The following is a 17825-nucleotide window of genomic DNA, read 5'->3' as shown; positions in this document are numbered from 1 at the left end:
TCTCTCCCTCTCTCTCTCTCTGTGTATCTCCCTCTCTCTCTCTCACCTACCTACCTATCTATCTATCTATCTATCTATCTATCTATCTATCTATCTCCCTCTCTCTCTCCCTCCCTCCCTCCCTCTCTCTTTCTCTCTCTCTCTCATCTGTCTATCTATTTATCTCTCTCTGTGTGTGTCTATCTATCTCCCTTTCTCTCTCTCTCTCATTTTTTATTTTTATTTACCCCAGGCCTTTGCTGAGGCTTGCAAAGCCTGCCTTGCATGCAGGCAGTGCTCTGGCCTACTATAGGCCAAGTTTAGGGGGCCTGATGCCCACAAACGCCGACTTCCAAAGGGCTCTGCATCCGCTGGGCTTTGGAAGCCGGCAGCCAGGGAGGCCCCCTTGTGCCGGCTTCCAAAGAGCTCCGGAGGGCTTTGGAAGCTGGCAGGACAACCAGGTAAGTATTCTTACCGGCGTACAAGACGCCCCCCCAACTTTTGACCCTGTTTTAGAGGGTCAGAAAGTATTTATACCCTGTCCCACTCTCTCCATGAACTAAAATGTGTTTATATTATCAATAAATTAAAAACAATTAAAAACATGCATTGGAAATTAAAATATTACAGCAGGTTCTTGTACCCTCCATCTGTCCTGCTAGAGGTGCTACCAAGCCCAATGCCTACATTGTCTGCCTTATTCTTACTCTCATTCATTCTTACTCTTTCCACATGCCACAAAGCTTCTCAGTTTTCTTGTGGACCTGTAGCCAATGACTTAAATCCAAAAGCTAGTCCCAACTAGAGCTGACTCACTGAATTAATTGGATTTATATTAGTACTGACTTACTTCTTCTTTTACCTGATGCTTTTCAAAGATATATATTTACTTCTATTATTTTTCCCATGCTTTTCACAAGAATGATAACAATATTGCCAAAAAATACTAGAATTTTTTTCAAGAGAAGTACAGCAATATTCACTGCAAACATGTCATATCTGGCCCCAGGTTTTGTTCCCTCCAGTATGACATCAAGTTAACATAAGTGTCTATTTTCTAAGAAAAGTAGAGAGATGAATTGCTTAGCCTCAGGCCCTCTGCCTAAGAAAATGTTTATTCATTTCTACTTTCTCACTGGTGGTTTTGTCCTATCATTTCTAGAGCATGATTATCCACAAGGTACACTAGCAAAAGGTAAATAAACATGAGATTATATATGTTTTCAAATTGTCAAATTAAACTTATTCCTATCTAAAACCTGCAGAGTTATTTAACTGCAAGTACCTAACATTTCATACTTGAAGAATTATTGATCCCTATAGGGAACCATTTCCCTATGAATCTTCAAATGAGCAATTTGATTTCTGAAAAGAGTATATAAGAACAAAAACAAAACAAATTGCTGGTTTTATTCAGGATTCTTCCTGAAAATATGTCTGTCCCTGTTCTCCACCTGATCCCATCATACTTGTACTTGCAACTGCCATTGTTATATAGATGAGCTACATACTGTTTCTATGAGAAACTGATTTCATATCTGTATCTACATTTTAAAAACTTAACAAAAAGAATTACTTGTACCTGCTTCCACACACAGTTGCAATGGCTTTGAAGCATCCTGATGCAAGTTGGTATGATCCAGTATAACATCGGTCTATGGCCCAGTTGAAGAGATTTATTTGGTCAGGATTTAATTCGAGCAACAGGACAACAACTTCACAGCCAAGCTGATGAACCTGAATACACAGAAAATAGCATATTGTTCTGAAGTATAACGCATGATGCCCATGATCAAATCGTATGCGTCTGCTGGATCCTGATTCTTTCACCAGAATCAGACTTCTCCTCCTAACTCTCTGTGCGCCCTAAAAACCTACTATGGAGGACTTGGAAACCCTTTGAAGCACATTTTGTACCAAAGGAGTCCTCAGTAAAAATAGAAGGGGACAGTACTGGACACAAATGTGCACCATTAGACCTTGACCAATATTTGTATCAATAATCAAGAGTATTAGAAATTTCCAGCTGAATCAGCTCAAAGCCTATCAGGACAAGAACTTTGTTAGCGGGGGGAAAGGACTGGAAGGGGGGGAAAAAACCAAACAAACAATGGCCATCCAGCTTCCTTTGGTTTCTCAGTATCTGATAACAAGTATTCTGTTATTATGGCATATGTATGTATGTATGTATAATATAGATATAAATAAATAATTTTGATTTTGATACTCTTTTTATCTTTTAATGCTAATAATCACTGAAAGACTTGCAGCCCACTCCTATACATATCCAGTCAAAAGTTCACTGATTTCGAAGGAACTTAGGCCCTCTGATGGCCCCAATCTGGTGAGAAAGCGGTGGATGCAGGCCGCTCCAAAGGGGAAGTCTCTTGAGCCCCTTAGTTCCAGGTAAGGTTGTGCAGGATTTTATAGACAAGATTTGTTCAGAGGGGGGTTGTTTTTGCCTTCCTCTGAGGCTAGAGAGTGTGACTTGCCCAAGGTCAACCAGTGAGTTTCAATGGCTGAGCGATGATTCAAAACCTGGTCTTCAGAGACCTAGTGCAATGCCCAAGCCACTTCACCTATATATACCACAACACCATCCAATGTCAACAATTCCTTCACTCTACAGTGAGCGCTTGGATGAAATGCACTGTAGATGCAACAAATCAATCATGCTTTGAAATGTGCTAGCATTTCAAAGATATCCTAATGATGCTGGAAGCAGTAAGCAAGTGCAAATGTTCTAAGGTACAGTTGTTCTTTGCTGTATGAGCATGGTGTTATGCCAGATCACAACACAGTATAAATAAGAGTAGGAAGGATGAGTCATAAGAGGTACAGATATATCTTCAAATGTCTGCACATCTTATGGCTGTGTAGAAGTGACATATGAATAAACAATCTAGCATTCCAGTGTTTAGCTTTTGTATTTTTCTAGTTGACACAGATTTCTCTGCACCTACAGTTTGGCATCGCTCTAATCCTACCAGTTTACTATGCAATGAGATCTTGTAGCCCCTTCAAGACTAACTTGAGCAAAAATAGTTGGTAGCACAAACTTTTATAGACGTAAGTCTACTTCATCAGATGCATCTGATGAAGTAGACTTAAGTCTCCAAAAGCTTATGCTACCAACTGCTTTCTCTCAGACTGCTGCTACACTGTAGAATCAATGCAGTTTGATTTTGCTTTAGTTATCATGGCTCCACTCTATGGAATCCTGGGATTTGTAGTTTGTTGCAGCATCAGAGTTTTCTGACTGAAAAGGCTAAATATCCCACTAAACTACAAGTAGCTGAATTCTATAGCATTGAGCCATGGCAGTTAAAGCAATGTCAAACTGCATTAATTCTGCAGTGTAGATACAGCCTCAGTTAGTCTCAAATCTGCTACAAGATCCCTTTGCATTCTGATTCAGACTAACAAGACTATATCTTTGAATTCTACTATCTTATTAGTTGTTCATGCCTACTTTCTGCTCATCCACATCTTGCCATCAAAACATTCCAAAGTTTATTCTAAGGTTAAACCTTGAAAGTAGAATAACACGTTAAAAATGAATGAAGTTGTCACATTTAACTCCAAATACATATGAACTGCTCCACCTATATACACAAGAACAACTGTTAAACGGTTTCTGTGAGGGCATTTTAAAACAGGTTCAGCCTCATTTCATGTGGCAGAGACCCAACCTACAAAGAAAACACTGACAGCATATGACAGTGTTCTTATTTTTATCCTAAGTCTAGTACCTTTCTGGAGTACTCTAAATATCTGCCCACTCATACTGATTTGATTCACCAACAACTATTTCCAGTTAGCAGGAAGTGCTTTCACATTAGCATTTCACAGAGCCTGCAATCAGGTGGGTGGTATGTGGTTTGGAAAGACTCCAGAGAGGCAAACACATATTGAGATTATACTGCCCTTGACCTTTTTGATTTGTAGAGCACTGAAATGCCTTGAGTACTTCTCAGCCAAAAGATTAGATTCATAAACCACACAAAGAATTTGTCTTGAAACAAAACATAATACAAATCTTTTCACTACTTCAAGAGTGCAGGCATAGCAGCAGATTATTTTTTCTTGTATGCAGTATACTGATGCTACTGTTTGCCATGCTAAACAGCAAAGCCATGAAGAGTCATTGTCTTCAAGTAGACAGCATTTGACAAACAACACATTCAAAATTATTTTCAAAATGTTTATCATTGCTGAGTTACTCACCCGTAAATCTTGACAAGCTAAAATATTGTCAAGCCATTTGTAGAGATAGCCATCAGGGGAAAGACCCACATTGTCAAATACTGGGCCACAGCATAGTACCGCTGACATTGCCTGACAACAGAAAGCAAAAGGGTTGGTTATGCAAATGTAACTAAACACACTCTGTTTATTAGTTTATTTAAATGTGCTCCTCATTATATGCTGTAGGACCACTGCATTCTAAACACATAATAACATAGTAAACAATGTAGTAATGGAAATATTAAAGAAACCAAAGGTAGGCTGCTATAGAAAAAGTGAAGTGTAAATTTAGATGTTGTAAAATGTATTAATCTAAATATATCCTAGCACAACCCCCACCAACATGTCAGTCAGATAAAAGGACTTCTATCACTTCGATCATTACCCTATGGCCTTAATCAGTCTACTCTTATCTTAACTACACTCAGCTCCCACCAAATTCCTACAATATATTAATCAAACTGACAGTGACTTCCATCTTTGTCATATTCACCTCATTTTGCCTCATATTAACATTCCATGGAAAATATATATGAACCAGTTTTCAAATTAAGCTCAAGAATTCAGCAATATACTTTAGCTGCCTCAAAGCAAATCAGAGGTTTAAAATGTTCCTGTCAATGCTAACCTTCCCCATTTTCAAAAGTACCTACCAATCTTGCACAAAAACTGACTAAGGCACAAGGCAAATACTGTAGGTAATTGTATTTGGGGCGTGAGGGAGGAGAAAACACATTATTTATGTAAAAATGAAGCTAATATTTCAGCCTCTTCCAGTTTTCTATATTTAAAAAGAGTTTAACTAGCATGGACACTTTTATACAGTGGAAGCAATCATGATGTACCTTTAGAGCACAGTACTGGTATCTTGTGATCTGGTGGTTTCTATCACTGTAACGATCCAGAGGTGTAAACATGATACTGAAAGGTCCAGCCCACTGACTAAACAAGATGAAGAGGTGGTGCCTCAGGCTTTGCTGAGGAAAGAGAAATCTCCTGTGGTGAACTGAGTGAAGAAACATAAAGCTATCCTTATAAACTTGTTAAGCAGAGGGAAACAGAAGCAAAATTAAGGTGTAAAATTCTGTGGCCCTAGGATAACCGGCAGAATAATTTTCCTGGATGTACACATTGAGAAGCTTTGCAAGAATTCACTTTTATGTGACTATAAGAACTATATGAGATACTTGACAGATACTCAAATTCTGTTACTGTACTAATTTTGTCATTGGTGTTCATATTCTGGTTGAAGATGCATAAATAAAAATGCAGATCCCAGAATCATCAACAAGAAAATTAAATGGATGAATCATTTCCACTGGGCTTCTCCAACAATCAACTGACTCAAATAGCTATAAACTGGGCCCACAATAAGGGCACAAATCTTATTATATACAGCTCTATATACATACACCAAATTTATATAAATTGACATTCACAAATTTGATTTTTTAAAATTTATTTTATTACAGTGTACTTAAAAACAAAGAGTGTTGCATTTTGTTGCTCTATAATTAACATATATTATAAACTGATATTTTGTATTACAATTAAACTATAATCTCTATAAATTATATTTCTATTTCTGAACCTAGTCCCTCTGGTATGTGTGACTTCAATTTTTACCGTTATCCACTTCTATTTCTCCTGTACTTTATTATGTCTAGCTTCAGTGTATTATTGATTTCTTAGTTTTGTGAGATTCTTGTATGATTTGCTTAATATGTGTATGTGTGTGTACACACACACACACACACACACATTTTCTGTTTTGTTCAGCTCCATTTATTCTTACAGTTATAATAATTATAGTATTTCTATAAGTAATTCTCATTATTTTTCTACTATTTCCAATGATTTCTCATTTATCCAGTGTGTTAATTTGTCCAGCTCTATTACCATTAACATTTTGTTACACATTCGTCTATATCTGGAGTATTTTTTCCTTTCCATTTTTGGGCGTAGATTATTCTGGCCATAAAGACCATATACAATATTTGTCTCCAGTTCCAATTGGATTTTACATATACAGGTAGAGTATATGGACAAAAACAATGTCCAAAGACAGCTGTTGTAGCTTATAATAGCTAAAAGGCAAAGCTGTAAATCAACAAGTTGCTAGTCTGAATCTGCTTCCCAACTATAATATATGGGGTAAGTATACTTATTTACTTTAAAGAGTTGTTATAAGGATTACAACTCAATAACACACATTTCAAATACAAGAAAGAACTATACAAAATAAAATTCTACTACTACTGTTAAGTAAATTCTATGTTGTTGTGTGCCTTCAAGATGTTTCTGACTTATGGCGGCCCTAAGGCACCCAAAGACCCAAACAAGCTTCATTTATATACTGCTTCATACCGCCTAAGAAGTGTCTAAGTGGTTTACAACTCTAAGCTAATTCGCCCCCAACAATCTGGGTACTAATTTTAATAACCTCGGAAGGATGCAAGCCTGAGTCGAGCTTGAGCCCTTTTGCTGGTCTTGAACTCGCAACCTTGTGGTTTTGAGTAAGTAGCTGCAGTACAGGCATTTAACCACTGCGCCACCAGGGCTCCTGGCTGAGCAGGGAACAGAACCTGATCTCCAGACTCCTAGTCCTACTCTCAAACCACTACACCATGCTGGCTCTCAGTAAATTCTATACATTTTGATTTGTAGATGTTCAGATCTATGATTTTGGTTTTTGATTTTTTTAGATGATAGGGCCTATCTGCATTGTGGTTATACAAGTAATGTGCCTACTTGGAAAAGCTTGGAAATATTACTTGTTCTGGACTACAACTCCCCAAATTCTCCAGCCAGCATGGCCAAGTTCTGCCTATGCCAATGTGAACTGCAATGTGTAATTGCTAAGTGGGTAGGGACAACTACAGTCTAGGAAAACTGGATGGGATGACCTTAACTTCTGTTCTGCATAGAGTTTGAATTGGGTTACACACATTATGTTTTGCACATCTGAATAACCTGAAATGATAGCTATGTTGAATGTAAATACAACTGTATTTGAGAAATGGAAAAGGTTATTTTGGTGCAAGAGAACTGTATAAGGAATGAAACTAAAATTCTATATTAATGGTGAGGTAATGCCATGTTAAAAAAAAGGAATGCTTATTGTTTCAGATGGTAACTGTGCAGTAGAATCCATGCAGTGTTCAACACAGTTAAGTTTAATGCTTTGTAGGCCATGCAATGAATCTAATGGATATGTTCAATAAACACAAAAGAAGCCTTCAGTGCATAAGGTAGAAGCCTTTTAAACTATCTCAATAAATGGAATCTGCTCAATTTGCAAAGCATTCATTCAGCCCACAGTGCCATAAACATAGCTAAATAAAGCCTATGCTACAATGATATTTTTTTTAAAAAAACAACAATGATCATTTAATGTGACAGAAGGTAGTTGTCTGGAGATGAAAGCCAACTGTTCCTTTGCAGTCTCTACAGCAACCATTTGGCAGCCAAAACCCACTTAGGCTGAGCTGCTAGGATGCAAGTCAATTTAGGATGCTTCCATTACAAAAGTCCACACTATTTAGAATAGTAAACCACTGTGCAGCCATTTACTGTAAATGATAGCTTATCAACAAATGCACATTGTACACTAGCCAAATACAACAGTCTATACATTTAAGTTCTACATGAAAAATATCTCCTAAGCAGAAATGTTAACAAATGAAGCAGCTTTTAAATGTAATTTCCTTAAAATGAATGGGTGATTTATTTATAAATTTATTCTCATGCTTCCTTAGTACAGTATATATACTTTTCTATACTCCTACGCACTATATGACACATCCTTCTCTCCTATACCCAACATGATCCCTACTATGTTTTTGTCAAATCCTGTCCTTTCTTTTAATCTTTGTAATTCTATAATTTACATGATCATCACATCTCCATACCTGGCACACACTGAATCAAGTTAGCAATCATTGCACTAAAATGGGCTCTCATGTCTTTAAGAATTTCCACTTCTTTATCATTTTCAGCTTCCAACAACATTCTAGTCAGGTCAACATATTCTAAGAATAAGGCTCCAAGTGCTAAGGTATCTCGTTCCAAGGCTCCATTTGTACTATGATATAAAAAAGTAGAAAGTGTTAAAAAAGACAATTCAGATTAAACAAGAACAAGTCTAGGTAGACTATAACATTTAAAACATATTACAAGACTGTAAAAAAGGAGGTATTTAATAGACATGAAAAAGTTGTAATAACAGCAAGGAGTTATTAGTACCATCACAGGGCAGTCTTCCATCGGCAAACCATTATCCTACCTATCACTTATCACACCAGCATCAGCAAGTAATTCAAAAATTCGCAGTAGCTGTAACCGCAGCAAATCTCGTCGCTCTCGTCGCTTCTTATTCTGTGTTGGAAGAAAAAAATAGTGATACTAATTATATCTTACACAGAAGCCAATCTTAAAAATAAAATACAGTGGTACCTCGGGTTACGAAATTAATTCGTTCCGCGGCTAATTTCGTAACCCGAAAAACCTTCGTAAGCCGAATTGCCATAGGCGCTAATGGAAAAAAATAGCTCTCTGCTGCCCTCCGGTGGCGAAATAGCGCCAAGGTTTTTTCGTAACCCGAAAAAACCTTCGTAAGCCGAAACAATAAATCCCTATGGGATTTTTTCGTATCCCGAAAAATTCGTAAGCTGGGTAATTCGTATCCCGGGGTACCACTGTAAAATTGTACCTAGGCCATGAGCCAGTGTTTATAGAGATGATGCTCCTAGTGGCGCAGTGGTTAAATGCCTGTACTGCAGCCAACTCACTCACAAACCATAACGTTTTGAGTTCAGTACCAGCGAAAGGGCTCAAGCTCGACTCAAGCTTGCATCCTTCCGAGATCGTTAAAACGAGTGCCCAGATTGTTGGGAGCAATTAGCTTACACTTTGTAAACCGTTCAGGGAGTGCTTAAGTGCACTGATAAGCAGTATAGAAATGTAATTGCTATTGCTATAATGCCTTCTGACATATTTGAACTTTTTTAGTAGTACATGCAGACAACACTGTAGATTACATGTTTTCTGCAAGAAACAGTTCAGAGAAAGATTTACAGTGGATCGCTTTGCATTAGTGGTGTAAATCCAGTGCCATGGTGCAACAGACAATATGTTCAATAGTTGTTCTCAAACTACCTATTTTAAGCTTTCAGCACACGCAGAGCAAACCATAAAGAAAAAGAAAAACTTAGGCTACACGCTAGAAATGCTTGAAGGAAAAGAAAAGAGAGAGAGAAAGGAAGAGCTTCATCTTGTATTTTCATTTCATTTACTGAAAAGGGTATTACTACCGTATTTTCCAGCATATAAGTTGACTTTTTAACCCTTTTAAATCTTGTTAAAAATCGGGGGTCGTCTTATACACTGGGTTAAGCCCAGCCTGCTCAGGCTGCAATAAAGACCTGCAGCCCAGCGTGTGCAGCCGGCCTCCTCCTGCCTTCCAGACCTTCAGAGGTCTGCTGAAGCTAGCGCGCGCCCGGCCTGCTCCTACCTTCCCAGGCCTCTGCAAAGGCAGCAAGAGAGCAATGAGGCCTGGCATGATCGCCTTTGGCCTCCTCCTACCTTCCAGGTCTTCAGAGGCCCTCTGAAGCTGATTTGATGCACATTTATAAACAATTACTACACTAAAAGCTTGACAAATCTAAAATTAATATCACTTTTCAATACTGACAGTATTTTTTTCTTCCTTTTCATTGTTCCTCACTTTTATAAACACGTTACCTATTAAACATGTAAAGCTCAATTACATCAACCAACCTCTGGTCTTCTCTCCAATGCTTCTTTCATTAATGGATGAAGTTCTTCAACTAATTCCCTAGATTAAAAACAAAGTGCTTTGTTTGTCTCCATCAACTGAACAGCTGTATAATCAAGTTTCATGGCAGTAAATATAGTGGATTCTTTATTGCCTTGTTCCTACATGCAGCTGGATCTTCATGCAATTGCTCCAATAAATAAGGAATGGTCTGGACAAAGGATGCCAAGTTCTCTTTGTTACATGGACACACCATGTAACTGTGTACACCACAGGGCAGTCAATACAGAGTACTGTCCAACAGTGAAGGGTAAGGCCATGTCCATGCCTTCTTTCACATGTTGATCAGAGCTTTGTTAAAAGTTGCACCACTGTTGCAACATGTATGTGACTCAAAACAATGCTGGTTTAAATGGGGTTGAAATAACAGTGCGAGAATACAGCAGGGTCATCCCAACGTCGGTCCACTTATTTTGATATACACTCGTTCCTCCACATTTGTGGCTTTGACTTTTGCGGATTTGATTATTCACAGATTTTATTAATATGTTCTCACTAGGAATAACTAGGTCCTCCAGTGCAACTCAATGGTCAACTTTAACCAAAAGTTGCATTGAAGGACCTAGAGATTCCTAGAGAGAACACTCCACTAGGCATTAGTAGCTCCTCCAGCACAATTCTATGGTCAAAAACTGGCAGATGTTGACCACAGAGTGGCACTGGAGGACCTAGAGATTCCCAGAGAGGTGTTCTCTCCGGTAAAAACATAGTGCTTTTGTTATCTGCAGTTTTTCCACATTCACGGGGGTCCTGTGCCCCTAACCCCAGTGAATGTGGAGAGATGAGTGTATATTATTAGTTTCAAACTGAGACAGGAACAGAGAGAAAATAATTAAACAAAGTACCAGTATACCATAATAAAAAAATCATTTCATATAATAATTATGTAATAAAATAATTTCATATTATTATTATTATTAACCTTTATTTATAAAGCACTGTAAATTTACACAGCGCTGTACATACAATACATACTTCTATGACTTACTGATGTCTTAGGAAGGGGAAAAATATACATAGTTGCCTTTAAAATCTAGCACACTAACACTAAAGTAAACTTGAGCCATGAGAAATCAGTGCCATATAGATACCTGAAAACAAGTGAATTTGTTCTTCCAAAGCCCAGTACAAGTGACTCAGTAATTTCTATGCTTTCAAGTCTCATCAAAGGCACAAGTTGCTTTAACAACGTACCAACAGATGGCGTTCCTATAGTCTAAAAATAAATGAATTTTTAAAAAATCATTAAAGCATTATGAAAAATTACAGATTGCAAAATATATACAGTAGTTTAAAAGTGTCACTGATGAATTAAGAAGTCACATAGTACAAGTCAGGATTAAATAGATTAAATATAAAAGAAGCAATATGAATGACAATCAAGTTAGGTAATGTCTATGCAATGTATAAAGCCAGCTTATAGAGCTGTACCAACTTGGCTTCAGTAGATAAACTAGATGAGAATACCAGCCAATAATACTTCAGATTGTCCAAGAGGAGATGAGCTGGGAATAGGGATCCTGGAGAATTTAATTTGGCCCACAATTCTGGTGGGATAAAAGATAACTGTAAGGTGGTGATGCATTACTTTGTAGTGGGAATTAATTTGTCTTTGCTGTGTATCTTCCTCTCAAATAGTGGAGTATTATCCAAAGATTTCAGAGATGAACCAGTAATAGTTATGAAAAATTTGTGTTAGTAACACAAATGGTATGCGTGTATAAACAGATCAACATACTTCCCATTTTTAGTCCCTACCACAAAAAGGCATCTTGGCAACATGTCTCTATGACCTTGGTAACTGAATAAAAGAATTTTCAAATTAGCTCAGTTAAGCTGGTGATACAACTGGAATACCATGCGATATCTCCACAAAGCAAACATGCCATCTAAAAACTTTAGAAGAGCTCTTCATTAGAAACAAAAAGTATAGGAGTTGTGATAGAGGTACCAGTGTCAATTAAGAGATTACATGTTATTAAAACTGAAGTTCCCAGAAGTCCTCCATATAATGACTCGGAATGATTAACAGTCAAACAACAAAAATTTAAAGAAATTTCTAGGACTTCCCAGGCCCATGCTGCAATATGACAATTCACTTATAGGCTTAATTGCTGAGAGAAAGAGAAAGTATCCAACTTGCCCCTATGTAACATTTCAAACTGGATTCAGGACAGGATACGGAGTGGAGACTGCCATGGTTGCCTTAGTCGATGATCTCCGTCTGGGCATCGACTGGGGAAGTGTGACCCTGTTGGTGCTCTTGGACATCTCAGTGGCATTCGATACCATTGACCATGGTATCCTCCTGGAGCGACTGAGAGAGTTGGGTATTGGAGGCACTGCATTGCAGTGGTTCCAGTCCTACCTTTCGGGCAGGTTCCAGATGGTGTCGCTTGGGGACAGTTGTTTGGCCAAGAGGGAGCTCAAATCAGGTGTCCTTCAGGGCGCGATTCTGTCCCCAATGTTATTTAACATTTACATGAAGCTGCTGGGCGAGATCATCTAGAGACATGGGGCGGGGTGTTATCAGTACGCTGATGACACCCAAATATATGTCTCTATGTCTTGGACTGAAGCAGTGACTAAGGATGGCATCTCTCCTCTGAATGCCTGTCTTGGGGTGGTAATAGACTGGATGAGGGAAAACCGACTCAAGCTGAATCCAGGTAAGATGGAGGTACTTGCTATAGGAACCCCAAATCCAGGAATGGAGTTGTGTCAGCCAGTTCTGGATGGGGTCACAGTTCCCCTGAAAGATTCGGTCCGCAGTTTGGGGGTGCTCATTGACTCGTCGCTCCAACTGACAGCTCAGGTGGATTCGACAGTCCAGGAGCGCCTGTTATCAGCTTCGTCTGATATGCCAACTGTGCCCCATCCTGGAGCCAAGGGACCTGAAAACAGTAGTACATGCACTGGTAACCTCTCGACTGGACTTCTGCAATGCACTCTACATGCGGTACCCTTGTGTCAAGTTCGGACACTTCAGTTGGTACAAAATATGGCAGTCAGATTGATTACGGGAACTTCTAGGAATGACCATATAACACCGGTCTTGAAGTCTCTGCACTGGCTGCCTATTAGTACAAGGCAAAGTACAAGGTGTTGGTGATTACCTTTAAAGCCCTACATGGCTTGGACCCAGAGTACTTGAGGGAACACCTTCTTCTCTATTGTCTGCCCCACACACTAAGGTCCTCTGGAAGAAATCTATAACAGCCAAAAAAATCTAGGCTAACATCTGTTTCCCAGAGGGCCTTTTCTATTACTACTCCAAAACTATGGAAAGACCTGCCGGAGGAGATCCATCATATTTCCACTCTGACAGCTTTTAAGAAAGCACTCAAGATGGATCTCTTCCGGCAGGCCTTTCCAACTTAGTTATCCTCCCCAGATATAGAGATATTTGTCCCTTCATCTGTCTATTCTTCCCCGCATATCTTTCTGCCTATTTTTTTGTTTAATGTCTTTAATGTATTTATACCATGACTGTTTAATTCTGTTTTAGTACTGGGAATGGGGGGGTAGGTCTAGGGTTTGAGATTTTTTTTTAACTCTGTTGTAACTTGATGTATTTTACTGTTGTAACCTGCCCGGATTCTTCGTGATTGGGCAGGCTAGAAATAAATCATCATCATCATCATCATCATCATCATCATCATCATCATCATCATCATCGCTGCCAATTTTGGTTGGCAATTAATCTCAAAGGTACCTCTCCATTCATTCATTCTAGACCTTTTGTAGAACTATTTTCTAGGAGGACACAGCCTGGTAATTATTCATATTCTTTGAATATACATTGCAGCATCTTCTTGGAATCTCCACTGCAGGTAACAAGCGCATCAAATGCACTGAAAAAGCAGGCTTGAATATTGGGTCAAAACTATACAATATAAATGGACCTTTTTGTTATAGGACGCAGAAGTCATTCAAATTAAGTATGACATTACCTTGTTATCATAGCTAACAGTGCCATCAGGCGTGGTAGCCATGATCTCTGGAGTTGAAACACGAAGATGTCCAGGACTCATAATACTGGGTTTTGCAACTCCAAAGCAGAGAATAAGATAATTTCTCCACAATGTTACATAATGGTCTCCACTGCTTGCTGTACTGGTTTTCTTTGCATTCACAGGGCTGCTGGAAATATTGTTTAAAATTATCACTTTCATTTCAGACATTACTTATCAGTATTTGCTTTGATAATTTTCTGAGAAATGGTAGCCACACAAATCCAATAACAATAGGGGCAGGAAGCAGCCACAGTAATAACAATATATCCGCATGGCCAGAAGGAGGAGGAGCCTGCTTGTAAAAGATATTCTCTCTATCTTTACTAAGGACTGAAACAACATGCAGGCACTGACTAACATCTCCAATTGTTGTTTTTTTTCCTCTCTCCTGTTTTGTTTGTAACATCTTGTCTGATGAACAAGCCCATGGAGCTTTGAAAGCTTGCAACAAGTGTATTGTGCATTTCGGTTGACCAATAAAGGTATCACTGATGGATTTTTGTTTGGAACAGTATATTCAGATCAATATAACCAGAGGAGGAGGAGGAGGAGGAGAAAGAAATTGAATCCTGGCTCACAGAAGCAGCTTCCCATACTACACCAATATTCAGTTGCCTTCAAGCATATTCCCTAACCATACTTTCTGTGTTTGGAGATTTTTATAAAGGATTGCCTCAGTGGTAGATGAGGCACGTGTGCCTATTATACATGGCAATCAGGTGTGTGGTTATAGTATCTTGTGATTGTGGGCAACCAGGTAATGTCCACCAGATGCTTCTATTTCATTTTCAGGAGGTAAGAGTGGATTCCACCCAAGTGGATTCCTGTGTCTGTCATTCCAGTAGTGCCAAGCAGACAGACTTTGTAAATCAATTTTTGTTAATCAGCAAGCAGGTTGAACAACAAATGTGTTGTCATCAGCCAGCAGGCAGGTGGACTGAGACCCATGGCTATGCATTAATCCTATTTAGTGATAGTCAAAAGAGGTGTGTTTTTTTTTATTACAACAAAATATGTTTTGTGCTCATTCTTGCTAAACACAAAGCCACACACTCATCAATGGATTTATAAATACTTTATAATATACTTAATCTATATAATCCACATTGCAATCTGTGAGAGAATTTATTAGAATTAGTATTTTACACATGAAGAGCCACAACTGAGCGCTAGATTTGCCCAACACAGACTTCATAAGCTACAGGGGAGCAAAGATTGCAAAGAATCAAGTCCTATTGCAACACTTCATACTAGAAATAACGCATAAAAATCTGATTTATATCTCATGTAATGTGCATGCATTCATACACCCCTACTGGATATTTCACTTTATGATTAAGTTTAATATAAAAGTAAAGAATAATAAAATAGATAAACAATACAAGAAAGTCTTAGCAGTCAAGAAGTGATGAAATAATAGCAAAACTTACTTTGGATCAACTAAAGGCATGACGAGCTGTAGCCTTGTAAAAGCATACGGCCAAGCATAGCTAAGAGCTGTAGGGCAATGCTTTGGCAAATTCTCTTGTCTAAGAAAACTGAAAAGGCAGAGAACCCAGGGATCTTTGACTGATTGTGCAAATATCCATACATGGGAAGGGCTTTTTACATCATAATGACTATTAACTAGGACTGCATTCCATTCTACCAACCACTGCAAATCCACATTATGTGTTAATGGTAAAGTTGTCTGTGGAAAGAAAGAAAAAAGAAAAGAAAAGAAATAAGCACCATAATCACTATCATATTATTTCAGCATTTCTATATTTTCTTTGTAAGATGACCTTTTAGGCCTCATGTCTGTTGCCAAACCTCAGTCTGGAAAGATGGAGGCATTCCCTTCTCCCACCAACAATATACACTGTATCTCCCAGCCCACCAATCCTTCATTCATGACTTATCTAAATGCATCCTTAAGTTATCAAATGCTCTCTTTCAGTGCATCTGTTTTCTTTAACACAGGGATGCTTCAGCTTATGGAATCAATTAAAATCGATGATCAAAATCAGGCCAACACTTTTTTATTTTATAGGTTATTTTTATTTTTAGGTTATTTATTTGGCTGCATGTCCCATTCCTTGTACTAAAGGTAGACTACTGGATTATGGTCATACACTATTTCAATGGAGGATCCAGTGACCACTTGTATCAAATTATGGGCAACCTAAATGCATAAAAACTATTTATCTTGCTGCATGGAAATTCATGGATGGGGCTACCATTTGTTAGATGATTTTCTGCTAGATACTAAAAATATCAATGAAAATATCAATACAGCAACAATTATAGCCAAAGGGCTGGAATTGCAACAATGGATTATAGAGATTACTTGTGATCTGCTGAATAATAAAATATAGTGCCTAAAGCAATATAAAATGTTGTTCAACATTCCTACAATTTTTGTCTCTACATTCCTAATTCTTTTCTGAAGAATGCACAGATTCTGTTTATTTAGACATAAAGATTGTGAACGGCTAGCTGTCAGGGATAATAACAAGGTACTTACTGAATCAGAAACAGCCACGTGAATAAAACTTTCCAAAATAGAAGAACTTAGCTGGTCCATGACATCTATCATAGGCCTGTCATCATCCTGTACAAGTGAACGGGACAGTATTTACATTTAACAAGAGGTACAAGTGCTAGACTTGTTTGGATGTCTGATTATGTTCTGCCAAGATCTAGTTTTGCTGCCATCTACTTTCCAGCAGTTTGAAAGATCTTTTTCAGTAACCTATGTTGCTTGTGGGGGCTTCACCATTTCCCCTCCATGGCTGGCCACTGAGGACTGGATTGTGTTGAGCCAGGGACAGGCCTTAGCAGGTGACCTCAGAAGGAAAGGCCGTTCTCTAGTCCAGCTGGGGTGAGGATGGGGGATTAAACTGTTCCCTTGAGTGCTATTCTTAAGTTTTGTCAACTTTCTCTACCCACCCTCCCTCAGATCAGGCACTTTCATGTATATAATGTTACAGTTGTTCTTTCCTGGGGGAGGTTCCTCCCTTGAGGGATTTCTATTTGTTAATACAGTTGTCCCTCCCAATTTGCGGATTTGGGAGTTCACGGTCTCACCTGTTCATGGATGGCAAGTGAGCAGGGACAAAATGGTGTGTGTGATTGAGGCATGCATGCAGCAGCACACATGGGAGCACACCGCCATTGAAAACAATGGTGACTCTAATATTGGCATTTTTCCAGATTCACTGAGGAGGGGCAAGCAAAATGGATCCCCGTGAATCGGGAGGGGTGACTGTATAACCACTTTTTTTCTGACAACTTTGCATGCAGTTTTGGTGTTGAGCCAGATCCAGTTTGAGAGGAAATGGGGAACAGCTTTATCCTCAACTCTCACTCCTGCTGGACTAGAGAAGGGCCTTTTCCTCTGAGGTCACCTGCTAAAGCCTGTTGTAAAGAGAAAAATGGAGTGTACTAAAACTTTTTTAAAATGATAATTGCAATGAAGACAAACAGGTTGTATCAACTAATCTGAATTCAATACAATTAAAAACAAACATATTTTGGATCAATCCAAGATCCTATTTTATAGCATTTCTGTGTCTGAATAAATATTAGCACAGTTGTGCAAGAGACATAGCAAAGGTAATTTCAAGCAGTAATCATATGAATTTCTTGCTTAAGAAGTTGAAAAGGTGCTAATCTAAGAAGAACCTTCATTTTGCCTGTCTTGAAAGTAACCTACCAAAGAACAAATCCATCTGATCCACTAAGATGAACAATAGCTGTATAAT

General features: G+C 38.5%; 1 protein-coding gene across 4 annotated transcripts in view; it reads right to left on the bottom strand.

The window, feature by feature from the left end:
• The window catches only part of FRY (FRY microtubule binding protein), a 225898-nt gene that overhangs the window by 89543 nt on the left and 118530 nt on the right, over positions 1-17825 (bottom strand). For 3 of the 4 annotated variants that reach the window (XM_042460592.1, XM_042460591.1, XM_042460590.1), the window contains 10 exons: positions 16586-16672; positions 15510-15769; positions 14017-14206; positions 11155-11279; positions 10006-10063; positions 8513-8604; positions 8139-8311; positions 5073-5233; positions 4207-4317; positions 1562-1716 (listed from right to left, as the gene is read on the bottom strand). In XM_042460592.1, coding sequence (XP_042316526.1) covers positions 1562-1716; positions 4207-4317; positions 5073-5233; positions 8139-8311; positions 8513-8604; positions 10006-10063; positions 11155-11279; positions 14017-14206; positions 15510-15769; positions 16586-16672 — 1412 coding nt within the window. The remainder of the gene's footprint in view (positions 1-1561; positions 1717-4206; positions 4318-5072; positions 5234-8138; positions 8312-8512; positions 8605-10005; positions 10064-11154; positions 11280-14016; positions 14207-15509; positions 15770-16585; positions 16673-17825) is intronic. The other variant, XM_042460589.1, reaches the window with a different exon arrangement.

Source organism: Sceloporus undulatus, chromosome 3 (genome assembly GCF_019175285.1).
Source record: "Sceloporus undulatus isolate JIND9_A2432 ecotype Alabama chromosome 3, SceUnd_v1.1, whole genome shotgun sequence".
Lineage (NCBI taxonomy): Eukaryota > Metazoa > Chordata > Lepidosauria > Squamata > Phrynosomatidae > Sceloporus > Sceloporus undulatus.
Note: the sequence above shows the minus strand (reverse complement) of the source record. Positions and strands in the feature narration are given on the sequence as shown.